This window comes from Watersipora subatra, chromosome 4 (genome assembly GCF_963576615.1).
Source record: "Watersipora subatra chromosome 4, tzWatSuba1.1, whole genome shotgun sequence".
NCBI classification, from domain to species: domain Eukaryota; kingdom Metazoa; phylum Bryozoa; class Gymnolaemata; order Cheilostomatida; family Watersiporidae; genus Watersipora; species Watersipora subatra.
In genome coordinates, this window is record NC_088711.1 from 58763907 (window position 1) to 58778629 (window position 14723).

The 14723-nt window shown below is 38.1% G+C and overlaps 1 protein-coding gene across 1 annotated transcript; it reads left to right on the forward strand.

The window, feature by feature from the left end:
• The first annotated feature begins 257 nt into the window (after nucleotides 1-257).
• On the forward strand, nucleotides 258-14633 carry LOC137392794 (ligand of Numb protein X 2-like). The gene is made up of 13 exons (XM_068079124.1): nucleotides 258-398; nucleotides 999-1294; nucleotides 1569-1661; nucleotides 2446-2558; nucleotides 4392-4501; nucleotides 6148-6231; nucleotides 6528-6724; nucleotides 8209-8356; nucleotides 11219-11422; nucleotides 12011-12130; nucleotides 12846-13033; nucleotides 13526-13678; nucleotides 14128-14633. The coding sequence occupies exons 1-13, from the start codon at nucleotides 318-320 to the stop codon at nucleotides 14273-14275; spliced, it is 1935 nt and encodes a 644-aa protein (XP_067935225.1). The 5' UTR covers nucleotides 258-317; the 3' UTR covers nucleotides 14276-14633.
• The last annotated feature ends 90 nt before the right edge of the window (nucleotides 14634-14723 follow it).

The window sequence follows — 14723 nt, forward strand, 5'->3', positions numbered from 1 at the left end:
AGATAACACTTTTGTTACATATTACGTTGCTTAGATAACGTCTTTCTCACGTCTTATATCGTTTGGATAACATTTTTGCCACATATTATTTGGTTTAAATGGAAATATGATTCAATTCAAGGCACATTATAGCTTAACGCAGGAATTTAACTCAAGATTGACCCTCTGATACGTATAAGGCAGTATAAACCGGAGCATGCAGTCAAGCGTAGAGATAGCATGGAATACTGCTCAATGCTATCATTTTATGTTAAGACGTTCACAGCTAAAGACACCAATTTCTGTCTTTGCTTTGCTAACCATTTGGTCGAGCAAAGATGAGCATGTATGAATCGACTCTCTCCCTCTTGTGGGAGCGTTACGATCAGAGCTGGATGAACACATTTAGGATATCACCGGTGGGTTTCTTTCACGCTGCTGCCTAATGTAGACTCAATAAATTTAATTCTTATCGATTGTTTTGTATAATTAGTGAGATGCCAGTAGTTGCTCTTGTAAGTTTTCTCTCGGGACCAGATCACGAGCAATTATCGAGCATGACATTTAATTCTTCTGATCATCGGTCGATGTCTTAGAAGTATGTCGTTTGATGTTCGCAAGATATTGTTTGCGTGTTTGCTTCATAGTGGACAGTTGCGAAACGTTCCTCTCTTGTAGAGATTTACTTGGCTATTGTATAGTTCGGCATTTGCGCATTTCTTTGATTGTCAAGGCGACTGTAGCTGTTCATATTTTTACCTTTTTTATTCTCTTTATAGTCTCAGCGATAGCTATAAGTGGTTTTTTTAAGGATAGAAGCAGAGAGACATTTGATCAAAACTGTACTTGTATGTAATTTTAGTAAGAGACACCAAGCAAAACCTAGGGTCATCCTCAGAACTGATTCAAGGGGATCAACTGCTGCAGTTGGCAATGTTCAGCGATTGATGGCAAGATCATGGTAGTGAATTGAACTTTGTATTCAGGTTGTCAATAAATCAAACTTGTTTATTTTGTAGAAGGAACTTCGGATGATGAGTTTTTCTGACAGACCGATAGCACGACTCTGTAAAGGCTGCGGACAATTTCACAGCCCTACGGACAGCCATCTTTATGACTATCATCAGCCTATAGATGATGATTTAACATGTGAGATATGTCTGCAACCATTGGTCGATCCTGTGGATACTAAATGCGGACATACATTTTGCGCGAGGTGCATAAAGAACTACCTTAACCTACAGAACATGTGCCCGAACGACAGAAATCCTCTTGCCCCCAATGATCTCCAACCGGCTCCAGTTATTATCAGAAGGTGGGCTTCTTCAGGGATTAGCCTAATGTCCCTCTAATCTCGCTTCATAAAGCTGAACTTTTGCAAAACAACAAACGAGAATATTTCAAAATGTATTTTAAAGCTGTCCGTTTGTACTCAAGGCAGTACATCAGACAAGCAACCTTGTTATTGAAGGACTTTTCATTCTATTTTCATTTGTTAACGATAGATCTTGGCAGATATCAGGACTTGAACTCTGATTTAGTTGAGCTGAGGCATCATCTCTTTTCTCTAGACTATTTTTCTTTTGTAGGTTATTAGACAAGCTGCAGGTCGTCTGTCCCAATGTCGACTACTGCGAGGAAGTACTTGCTAGGTGTGAACTGGAAGCCCATCTTGTCTACAGGTCAGCTGATTGTTATTATAGAGCCATACAATCGATGGCTGCTTAGAGCTAGATGAAATTGAATTGCAAACCTCTCATCTGGTAAACAATGGAATTTGATTCTGAATAAAGGAATATGGGGTGAGGGAGATGAGTACTAAAGCACACGCTTTTGGAATTCTTAACTACTGCACACAAACTCCATTATTTTTTATGAATCATTGTAAATAAGCTCAGCGCTTGCAACAGCTAAAATATTCCACTATCTGTTTGAATTGAGAGGTTCAGTGCAGAGTGTCTTCGGTTCGTCTTTCCTTCTTTTGACTGCTTAGATCAAGGCGGACAGGTGGAGGTTGATTTATTTTCCCATTTATCAAGAGCAAACGTAATGTCTTCTGACAAGATATAGCTTATTATCGTATCGAGGAGTAATATTTCCTTGCCACTCCAGCTAAGCGGCAGAGATTTTAGATTAATATTTTTATATCTATAAATAGTTAAACATTGAAGTAATATTTCGTCCTTTTGAGGAAATCTCATAATCTCATGCATTTTTATCTCCTTGAGTCTAGACCCAAATGACACAACACTTTAATCATATGTTACATGCAGATGGCTGTCCACATGTGAATTCATATAACCGATATTCAATCAATAACCGATATTCAATCAATGCAAATTTTTAAAAAGGCTTCAACTTTCAGTTCGTTAAAAATTTTTCATGTTAAGGAACTAGACAGCTCTTTTCAAGCGGCAGAATTTTTTCACAAGTTGTCTCTAGCTCAACTTTGTTGTTTTACTGCAGGTGTAAGGGAGCTGTGGTACGCTGTCACAGATACAAGCAGGGTTGCAAATTTCAGGGACCGAGGAGTGCAATGGAGAGCCATTTATGGGAGTGCGAACACGCCGATGACAAAGGTGAGAGCAAAAATTGAAAGGATTGTGTCCTCTCTTAGTGATCTAGTCAGCAAAAGAATGTGTACAGGTGAAAAGTGCTGTCATGTATGTGTGTTAACTATATGCATTGGCAGCAAGTTTTATTGGCTATGGTAATCATCTACGAAATTTTGTTTCTCGTTTCAAGCTAAAAGACAAAAATGAAGAATTACCAAGTTGAAAAGACTTGTTTTAAAAGTTGGTAATCTTTTAGTATTGCGGAGGAGTCGGGATAGCGAATTGAAGGTTGTAGTAACTGAAAGTTGATAAACTGAAACATATGATGGTGGATGTAATAGGTTATAATGGTGTCACAGAATAGCAATAGAAAAAATAAAAATAGCCTTTTTGAACATTCCAAGTAACAAGAAAAGATGTTTCTATGCATATCTTTATATGCATCAGTCTTCAGGCTCAATACAAAATGAATGAGAAAAAGTCACCTTCACTCTGGTTCTGCAAGTGTCAAGGTCATTTGGTGAACACCAGCTTGTTATTTTTCATTTGGAATCAGTGTCTACGAACATTGAAAGAATTTGTCAAAACTAGTGGTTTCACTTTACTTGAATAGAATACAAGTGAAGGCATTTTGGTCCAAAATTAACTGCGAAACATCCGGTCACATAAGATTTTTCTAATTTGTCAAAAACCTGTTAACTCCCTACCGACCCCTCCTCAGTGTAGTACCAATGCTGCGTAGAAAGCACACAATTAAGAAAGCCATGGCGCAGCTATTTTTAGCTACGCCATGGCTCTCTCGATACGTTCAGGCTAGTTTTAATGGCAATAAATTCACGTCTGATAGCTTTATTCTTTTCACGACGAGAGACCTGCTTTTTCAGTTGTGATCACTAATGGAAAACGTCATGTAAGTATTCGCTAAACTGACTTGAAAATTGAAGGTCTCAGACGTACTCTACATTTCTACTGTATTTGCTGCGAGCTACCCATTCCCGTGCGATCCAAAAACTTTCTTATCAGGTCACCCACTCAGCAGCACGTGCACCGAGCTAGGGCATTCACGAGCTATCGACGTGAAGATGTATAAGCGCGTTATGACACATTTTGGTTGATTAGTGCGTGCTTTTCTCAGACTTTGACCTGTAAACCTATTTGGTAAAGATCTATTTATCAATACATACATACGGAGGACAACAATGCGCGTATTCAAACCGAGAAATTGAAATTTTATCTTTAACATTCGAGCTGTGCCAGAATTCTTCAAAACAAAAACAAGCAAGCTTACGGCACGGTAACAAACGGTTGCAAGGTCGACATTGGAACCCAGTCTATCACACTGTATAGTGTATTCTAAGGCTTTTCCGTACCATTCTTCAGTTGCTTCTCCAATGTCGGTGATGAAATGCTTTTTTGATGTGCACGCGCTTTTGAAATGAGGGGCCTGAAGAAATCATGCGTCTGATTGTTTAATCCGGGTTTTTAAACTGTTTTAAGAATCAATAAATAAACCGAGTGCCAAGTCCCAGCCGTCGCCCACTTGCGGCTTATTTACAAAGTTCTGCCGCCAAATGGTGAGCTTGTTGCCTGGCAACAAAAACTCAAAATCAGCTGACCAGCAAAGCTCGCGCAATCCCTTCGTCTGACCATCTCTGCTCTCTTGAAATAACCACAATTCAATGCATAAGTAGCAGGCTTGCACACACTGTCCATACGCCTTCCATATTCGATAGGATTATATCTTCCTTCTGCATGTTTCAGTGTCTTTAAAGGAACTTCTCAGGTAATGATCCAACCAGTTGGTCGGATAGAAAGAACTATTGTATTTACCATCGATTCCTTTCATAATTTTTATAGATAGCGACCTTTCAGCTCCTATAGAAGAAGGACAGGTGACGAGAATATCCATACTCAGAGGGTCATGTGACCTCGGGCTGAGCATTGTGGGAGGTTGTGACACACCGCTGGTGAGTAATCGAACATCATACCACTATTTATTCAGCTCATTTCGCATTCAACTCCAAGTAATTTCACTCGCTCATGCACTGGAAAGTATATTGTTAGTTTACCTTGAGGTAGTTTGCTAATAGGAATTTTCTGGCAGACCTTGGAACCAAATCTATTTTTATCTTGTAAGTTTTCTTTATTTTAATGAGCTGTGAAAAGGGCTGAACAGTAAAAGGGAGGCAATATAGCGATAGTTGAACTCGCTAGGGAATGTTAAATACGGTCCAAAATGTTACGCGGCATCAGACTTCCGATATCTGTTTGAAATCTTTGTTTATACAAGTTATTACTATTGCCATATCAAATCTTTCTTTCTTTATCTGCATATTTACTGCATTCCATAGAGGGTCATCAGCTCTTGCTCGTCATCTTTCGCTGCTTTCTGTGACAACTTTCATTTCTCCGCTGCCTATACTGTAAAACCTTTATCAGCTGTTGGGATATGACATGTCCTTTAACTGCAGGATTTGAATAAATGTGCTTTTCGGAAAAGACCAACTTGTGCATCGAATCGTGACCGACCGAAACATTATATGACACCAAGAGATTATTTTATCGTTAGCATTTAACATACAACATGATATCTCCTGTGTCGGTAGTCAAGTATTATCTCTCCTCAGGAGTTTCTTAGGGAACTCTAGACGTGATCGTAATGATTACATGAGTTGAGTTTTGAAGTCTCCTGACGGGCACGAGTACACAAATGAAAAATGAGTATGTCGGCTGCAACGAGGTCATCAATTTATATGAGAAATGTTAACATTCCCACAGTTGGTACATATACATCTCAATGATTATACTAAGTAATGCATAACTCTATGATTATATTAAATAATGCATAACTTTAAGATTATATTAAATAATGTATAACTTTATGATCGTATTCCCTAGTGCCATAATGAACCGCTAATTTCTCAGGTCTTGATAAATTTGACCTACAGTCCTTGAGAAGTTTAGGGTATTCGAAGGGAGCTGTGATTGATGATGTTCATAAGATGGCAAGGGCAGCAGACAGCTGCTTTTCTGTATCGATTAGAAACGTTTGTCACCGCGGCGTTGGTTTGGTCTCAGCTCTATTATTCTCTATATTAAAAGCCCATTGTTCGGGGCTGGTGTCGAGATGGCAATGTGTGAAATCAATAAGTCAGTTAGTATTGGGAAGGTCTGTTGATTGATTTTTGGCTTCTCTCCTCATCTGAAGCTTGGATATGAACGCTTTCTTCTCTATTAGATAATTGCTGACTCGGTTAGACGCTGTCTTGACACTTGTGGCATTGTCCTCTCTCGTTGATGACAATATGAAGTGGCATTGGCAATGCCTACTCTATTGAAACATTACCGGAGAACATTCTGGCTTTAGCTTCATGGATAATTGCTAAATTTAAAAAAAAATTGGTGAATGCCCTTTTTCTTTGCATCAGAGGTCAATAAAAGCGCATGCGTTTCATATTCCCTTTTGATGAATTGATTTGGCACTGTTCAGCTATCGCATATAACTGCCATGGAAAATCGTGTTTTTTTATGAATGAAGTTGATGCGTAGGTTTACCACCTCTAGACAACTATTTTTTGCATAATCACAGAAGTCAAACCAATTATATTTTTAGTTGTCTGTGAGTATTCAAGAAATATTTCCAAATGGACTCATTGACAGAGACGATCGCCTACGTCCTGGAGACCAAATACTAGAGGTTTGTTTTTTGTATCTCTAATTTAGCCATTGGCCACTCCATTCCTGCCAAGAAAAGTGATTCACTCTAAACTTGTTATTCTTGTGACGTACGAGTACGTACCACAGTATGATTAAATCTACAATTGGCAATTTGTACATGTTTACACAATGGAAAAGTTGTTATTCGATGGATTCCGTTAGCCCGTCTATATAAAGGTATATTACTCAGCTAGAATGACAGCAAAAGGAGTATTTAACATATTTTTAGATCGTTAGTATTCTATTATGGATATAAAGTTATCATTTTTCAATCAGGTGAATGGAGTGGACTTGACACAAGCGACACATTTTCAGGCACGAAAAGCCTTCAATCAGACACTTCCTGTTGTGAAAATGACCATCTACAGAGACAGTTCAGCTAGAAATCGACCAATAGAAAAGGAAGATATTATGAAAATAACTCTCGTCAAATCTCCTGGAAGGCAATTAGGAATAAAACTCGTTGGGAAGAGGTAGGAATGTACGCTTTCTGTTCTCGGAATGACAATTATTTGTCCTACACAACCGACTGAAACCTGTAGCTCTATAGCTGGCCAAAGACAACTGTGTCAGCTAAGAGGGAATAGTTTTAGGTCTGTGCTGGGTGAATGATGACTGGAGATAAGACACTCACCCCAAACTTATTGAGTTATGATGATGTATTTATATTCTACGCATCTATTTCTGTCAGTTCATGGGTCGAATCATTCCAAGCACTCAGTGCAGAATTTGTTGAGATATGTTGGGGCAGGAGGCGCTCTGTGACATCAGGAGGCGCTTTGTGACATCAGATCTGTTGATATGTTTGTGACATGGCTAAACGAGGCGTAACTGTGAATGCATGCGAGGGCGTTTGGTGTCACACGGTCAGAGGCAGTTTACATGTGAAACTAGGTCAGAGGCAGTTTACATGTGAAACTAGGTCAGTGGCAGTTTACATGTGAAACTAGCGTGAAGGGAGAAGCAGGTCGTCTGCAAAGCAAACTTTCTGTTGCTGAAAGCTCAAGGCCGAATCATTACATTATTTATCAATTTACTGGCAGTTTGAGTCATTCTCCAGATAGTATGACATCATGCTAAACTTGTCTTTGGCTTCTATCGTTATATGAAACTAGTCGAGGCAGTCGCTGGCGAGTCAGACGAGAGAGATTTTCAAGTGTAATAACTAAGTGCGTAATTATTCTGAATTGTGGAAACGTAGTCGATTGGGACGTGTGATAGAGTATCAGTTCACCAAGCTGTAAGTTATGTGTTTAAATACGTTGAAAGCATTATTTTTTCTTAACCTCTAAGTATGGATTCGGATAGATGGACACGGCTCTTATTATAGTAAAGATTGTGTTGAAGTGGCGGGTCTTTAAACATTTGCTTATGTGCAGGTATATCGCAGGTAGATTGCAAGCTGATCGCAGTTTCCCAACTTTTTGCTCAACTGAATAATGCAATTTCCTCACATCAACGTATCATGACAGGGTGTTTACACCAACGTCTGAGTTTTTCATGCTACTTTTTTCAACCTAAAATTGTGTTCGTGAAATTTTTCATAACGAATCTTCACGACTAAACATCCGTCATTGGAAAGCAGATGTACTGAGAACTGAGTACTTTCAGCTGAATGTTCAGAGATGGCCTAGCGATCAGCTGTGGGCAGTCTGGAAGTTGAGAAGATGAGACCATATAACGCTGTGGTTACCAGACGCTCCATTTAGATGGGAAGCTATTTTATTAGCTGCTTCATACTGTCTTTGCCTCTTTGCAAAAACCCAACAACTCTATTAGATTGATTTATTGCGGATTATATTTCTCATTTTCTCTTGAATAAATCAGAAAAACTGCCGTTCTGTCAAACCCTGTAAGGCCGAGCACCTCTTATAGAGCTTAGGGTGACATGGTGAGGTGATACCGCTGTCTCTATACCGCTGTCTGTATAGTTCAAACAAAATCTTGCTGTTTTTAGGAATGTGCCAGGAGTATATATAAAAGACTTGATTCCGTGCAGCGTAGCGAGTCTCGATGGACAACTCCGAATTGATGACCGAATCCTGGAGGTCAACTCGGATGACCTTTCTATTCTAAGTCAAGAGCACGCTGCCAATCATATCCAGGTGGGTAGCCGGCAGCAATTGTAAATGCGATTATTTTTTCCTCTTCCTGACCATCAATTGCTGTAAAGTTCGCATCTGTCACCCCCAGGTGAAAGGAGTTAATGGTTTCGTACCATGGCGTGGCTGCGCGGAGATGTGTTTAGCTTGCATGAATACTAATGAGCAGACAAACACTGGTCTTTTCCATATACTAGTGAGATTACAGGAAAAGCAATTAATGGAATCAGTTTAGATGGGGTGGTGGCTGCGTTACCTCATAGTCGAATGATTTCAAGTCCGTCAAGCTGGCCAGGTACGGCCAACCCATGTTAAATATTCATTACCTCTGCAAGCGCCAAACCGAGCAATATTGTTTTTCTTTAATTTAAAAGTCTGAGAATATACTTGCTTGTAATATGGGAAAACATGAAGTAAGTTGTGTATAGTCACTGTGTATAGCTCGTGTATTCTGTGGACGCCATTAATGGGTTTGTTTCATTTTATTGGTCTCCAAAAACATTTTTGATGTTCACACCCAATAATGTTGTGTGCACTTGCAGAATTTTTAAAATTCATTTATCAGATTATGTGTAGATAATCTCTAAAGCTTGTTTTGGAATTGAAAGCCAAAAATTTCAAATCTGAAAGTTCAAACCTAATTATAATTTAATACATTTTAGTTATGCAAGGAAACGCCTCAAATTAGCATTAATATGGCATCTAATCTAAAATAGGAAGTATTTGTTGCCAAATATTGACTGCATGAGAACTGGGCATGTGCTACTACATCTATTGATGTAGGAACCAGGCTATCTGCAGTGCTAATATATTTGGCACGCGTAACATTGCCGTCGCTATGAGCTTTATAGATTTAGGGTAGCAGCACCTGACTGGGTGGTTTCAGTTAGTTCACCTTCATGTCAGTCTACGTCTAACCATGACCTGGTGCTACTATAGCTGAGGGTCGATTCATCTATTACCATAACTGTTTATACAGCACTCGTTTCAAGAGACTTAGCGATTGCATAATTGGTGGGCAAAATCTCGTCTGCTAATTGAGTAATCATTGAGGCCATTCCCACGACTGTTTTGAATTTTCAAGTAAGCGGGTAGGTCCACGTCCTGTAGCCGTAGCCTATTGATGAGTTATTAGGATAGAGAGCTTTTTATCTATTTTTCAATCTGTAAGGAGACAATCACCACCGGATAGATTTTCATGTTTTAAAGATAAACTTACACAAGATTTTAATAGAGTTCATCAGAAAGTATCAGTATTTTTCTATTATTTGTTTTAAAAGTATGAGATGATCTGACTCCCAGTGTGCTCCCAGAACAAAATCGACAAAACTTCATCGCGGCAAAAACGCCCCGACGAAAATTACGTGCAAAATGACTTCACTTGTTGTTATCGTTGTGATAGTTAATATCGACTATTGCGTTCAAGTTGCAGAATTACGCTGTAACTTAACCTGTAACTGTAACTGTAATTCTGTCAGTATCTTTGCAATTATAGATCTCATAATCACACCTTCGCATGATCAGAGCGTTTTAATCATGATCAAGTTCTGTCGATTTTAATCTTGAAACATCCTGGCAGTCAGATCACCTCAAACAAAAAACTATTGCAAATTACAAAAAATACCGATACTTTCTGATAAAATCTACAAAGATTTTGTGTAAATTTATCTTTAAATAAGTAGTTGTTTTGTTAATCTGTTAACCTGATAATCTGTTAATCTGGTGCAAAATGATTTCATCATCTCACATTGAATTGTAAAATTAGAATATTTATAAAATTTTCAGATTAGTTGTGAGTAACGGTGGTCACTGGCTCCGTTCACGTCTCACAACATGTTTATCCCTTGTGACAGTATTCCAATTTGTCTCTTATCTCACATTGGCTCTATCAGTCTATCCTTATACCTACGTTGATTCCTTCATCTCCCCAAATCACATACGTATGGCATCTGCCTGTGATGATTGCTTTCACAGTTCAGAGAGCAAAGTATATTTGTAATAGACGCTTATAAAAAATTAATTTTTTTTGTACACAAAAAGATGGCAGCATTCTGTGAGAGGTATTTTGTAGCATCAACATGCATCCTTAAGTTTTCTGTTAAAAATTATGACTTGTTAGAAGCAACCTTGTTCTATTGTCAGATTTCTGTGGTAAGGAAGTGGGTGGCATGTCACAGTTTTTTCTCTCACCTCAGGCTGTCACAAGCGTTATCATCCTTTTCTAAGGAGTTATCCTCTCCGTTGTTTGGACAGATATCAAAGTTTAACTAGTTTCATTAGTGTTAACATAATATTCGTAGGCATTAACATCTATCCACAGAGATGTTAACACATATCCATAGATGGTAACACATATCTATAGATGCTAGTATGTATTCATATGTGTTAACTTATACTCATAGGTGATAACATATGTAGGTAAACATAGATGTTCTCATATATCTGTATATGTTAACATAGATTTAAAGGTATTAACATAATATTTGCAAGTGTTAACATGTATTAATAGATGTTAACACATAGTCATAGTTGTTAACATAATATTTGTAGGTGTTAATGTATATTCGTATCTGTGAACACGCAGATTTTTCCAACAGTTGACTGTTATTCTGTGGTGGCTCATCTGTGCAATGCTGCTTCATGACTCAGATATCGAGAAAGCTGCCTCGCCTCACTTGTTACATCTCATCGTTACTCACATGAATGCACAATTCAATGCATATAACCTCTTTGATGCAGTTTATATTGTCACGCTTTCTCCTTCATGTCCATGTATATCTAGATTTATAGCAATAGACATATGTATAGCAATAGACAAATGTATAGCAGTAGACATGTATGATAATGACGCTTGAATACTTTTAGGCCGCCCATGGCAAGATTCAGTTTGTGATATCACGCAGGACGAGGCCCCAGACGCCAGATATAATAAGTCAGTGCAATCAGCCACAATGCAATGAAAAAGAGAAAACCACCTCTCTGAGTGACAAGCTCAGCGCTTCGCACCCCCTTCTCCACGATGACGTCAATAACAACAGCAATACAGAGAAAACAATAGTAGTATCAAAGGTGAGTTGGAGTTTAACATGGTATTGGTACTCAGGCTATAGGAAGGATAAGAACACTAAGCGCTAAGTCTAGTGCCATGCAAAGGATCGGGACACTAAGGATAGCCCCGTGACAAAAGATGGTGCGCTAAGGCTAGAAAGAGTTTCTATACCCATATAATGTTAGCAGCTATGAAATATAATAACATTATTATTAGCATTTATTCTTCAATTTTAGTTGACTAGGCAAGAGTCTTTTTAGTTGTTGTGGCTTATTATAACACTGTACTATATTATATAGTGCTCTGGCGATGCAGCATGGTATTCATAATAAACTTGTAAGATCATGCCATATTATACGATAAACCTTTGTGGCAACATGCTAGGTTATTAGGAACGTCTCTAAGCATAATAGCTTATGCATGACATTCCAATGTCACTGGTAATTGGTGTTTAAATCTCTAAAATATGCACGCTTTATCATTATGATGTCATAATATTCGCATCCATGGCTGGCTCTCCGCGGAACTCATAAACGTTTGATTCCAGTCTAATCTAGTCTGACCTCAGCCATATCTATCAGTTAGCATGTTCTGTTTTGCTGTTACAGTCACGAGGTGAGAGTCTTGGAATTAGTGTGGCCGGAGGACTGGGCAGTCAGCGAGGGGATACGCCTCTCTATGTGATGAACACTATCTCAGGGGGCCCAGCCGATAGAAGTGGTGTGAAGGTGAGCCCATCTCTTTCACTTATTCACTCTCACAAAGTCAATGCATTCATCTCGAAAATGTAACACGAGGTTTTTGTAAACTTTTATGAAGTAGTAAACATTTATTTTTTTATTTACATTCCAATTGACTTAAGATTTGCCTTTTTCATGTTGGATAACATGTTCAAATACTGCTGGCTTGATATTTACGTCTATGCAATAATTTATATATTTAAAATTTAGAAATTCCTTTTTTTTTCAATTCTTAAACTAGGTGTGTTATTTTTTATTTTCATCATAATTATATTAATATTAAAAAATTCATGATTTTTAAGTTATGCTGATTTCTGCTATTTAGAATTGCAGCAATTGTAGCCCAACATGTTATATGTTGTAATGAAATCATTTTGTTGATGACTACCAATTATCAATGAAAAGTTATACATACATGTACATACTAGGATCTAATGCAGAGTTGTCTACCCCTGGGTATTTTTAGACACATCTAGACTTTGCTGCTGTTATGTCTCCAAACGTTGTAAGCTGTTTTTACTTGGCTGCTATTGACATGCAAGCAATCTATTGTAAAACATTAAATGCTCTAAATGTGAGAAACTTTTTTAACCTGACCATCAGCGACCATTAAGTAAAGGGGAGACAATTAACGCAAGGAAAGTGAGTGTATAAAGAATATTTAGAATATTCAGGAAGACTTTGAATAACAATTTTATTGCAGAAAGGAGACATACTACTGTCAGTCAATGGAGCTAAAATAATGGGTCTCAACCACAATGATGCAGTTCGAATCTTAAAATCTAAGGCTAGTCATAAAAAGGTGGAACTAAAGCTACTAGACACATCAGAGACAGCTGAGGATAAAGACAATTTCCTTCCAAGCTGGATGTACTGGCTTGACCTTCCTAGGTTAGCGTCGGTCCTTGTTTTAATCCATTAGCGTGTGCCCTAAATAGAGTTGTCTTCTCTTTCAAGTGCTGCAGTACTTCCAGAGGTTCACTCTATAACGTTTGAATTACAAACATTTCACATTGTGTCGTGTATTTCAACATAGACCTGTTGTATCAGACCAGGTCAGACACATCCATTACGTTGGAAAGTAAATATAGGTTTTTAGAATGCTGCAAATGCTGCAGAGTAACTCGGATAGTAGTGCAGCGAGATATGAAAGTTTATTTTTATAGGTTCGAAAATAGATGAGTTTTTGTGTAGAGCCCGCTTTTACGCAGTGACAAATAAACTGGGGGTTGCTAGCTCTCCTTTTTAGTCTACAACATATTTGAACTTGTTAGGGCAAATTTGGTGCATATATAACTTTTAGACTCGGAGAGATAAATTTTGGACAGTCCGGAAACATCTATGTACAGTCCTTTAGTTGTAACCAATTGATGTCTTATACAGGAACTGCTGGCTGGAACATGAAGCTAAACTTTCAAGGGAGAATGGTAGCCTGGGATTTTCAATTTCGGGAGGAAAAAGTAGTAATCATGGTGACCAGCCTATTTTTATTAAATCTGTGCGAAGGGGATCATCAGCCGATAAACAGAACATCAGGTAAATAAATGGCTGCTACGTAAAGTTTTCTCGATGAAGACTTCATAGCCAAGCCTTGTGTTCATCGCTCCAGGTAGTGTGAGCGCAAGTCTTGGCTGGGAGTTTAGTAAGTTCTCCTGTTTGCTACTTTTAATTGGAACAGTCGTGGCCTAGTGGTTTAGAGCGCTGCATCTGCGGAGAGAGGAGGCTGGGGTTCAATTCTGAGTTTCTTGGCTTCCAGCCAATAAAACCAATGTGTGGAATATCATTTTCACCAGGCAGCCATATTTAACAGACTTAAAATGTATCGCATTATGCTATGGCGCTTTGTTAAAACCAATTCATAAATTGAAGCGTAAGCCATTGAATTCTCTTATGATTTTTCTTGTTTATATGGCGAATGCCCTAGCTCCATGCATATTAGCAGTATCTTTACAAAGGCTATATGATTTGTTAATTTTATTTTGTAGGCGAGGTGATGTTATCACATCTATAAATGGTATACCAACGCATGATTTGTCACATACAGAGGTTGTCTCCCTACTCAACAAGTCATCTACATCACAAGGTGCTAAAATCACCCTCAATATGGTCAGCTGGCCGGGCAGCATTGTTTAGCTATGAGTTGTCTGCTTTGTAAACTAGGGCAGAAAACTCCCAATAACCGAGTGCATTCCTTCATTAGCAATGTTATGTTCACATTATGTTAGATGATTAATTCTATTGTTAGAGTGCTGATGAATTTTAAACTAACAAATCTATCTCATTCATGACTGGCATTATGAGTGCCTTATTAATTTTTGTTGACTTACCATTCTTGTGGTGTATATAGATTGTATATATTTAAATATTATTTATCAGTTTATATTATGTAATACTGTCCATTTTTAAGCTACTCCTTATACAAGTGCAACTGTCTTTCTCAGAAAGAATATATTTTTAATTATAAATACAAATCAATAAACATGTATATGTACATTTCTTCTGTTGTTATGAAACACGCAGTGTTGCCATGCAATAGTAACACTAGCATATCAATAACACAAGTAAGCTTCTGTGACCTCGC

Bases quoted from the DNA above. Each gene is read 5' to 3' on its own strand.
- LOC137392794 (XM_068079124.1), top strand. From the start codon at position 318: ATGAGCATGTATGAATCGACTCTCTCCCTCTTGTGGGAGCGTTACGAT. The intron at 2,559-4,391 runs GTGAGAGCAAAA...TAATTTTTATAG, and splicing joins CGAACACGCCGATGACAAAG to ATAGCGACCTTTCAGCTCCT. The intron at 4,502-6,147 runs GTGAGTAATCGA...TTATATTTTTAG, and splicing joins GAGGTTGTGACACACCGCTG to TTGTCTGTGAGTATTCAAGA.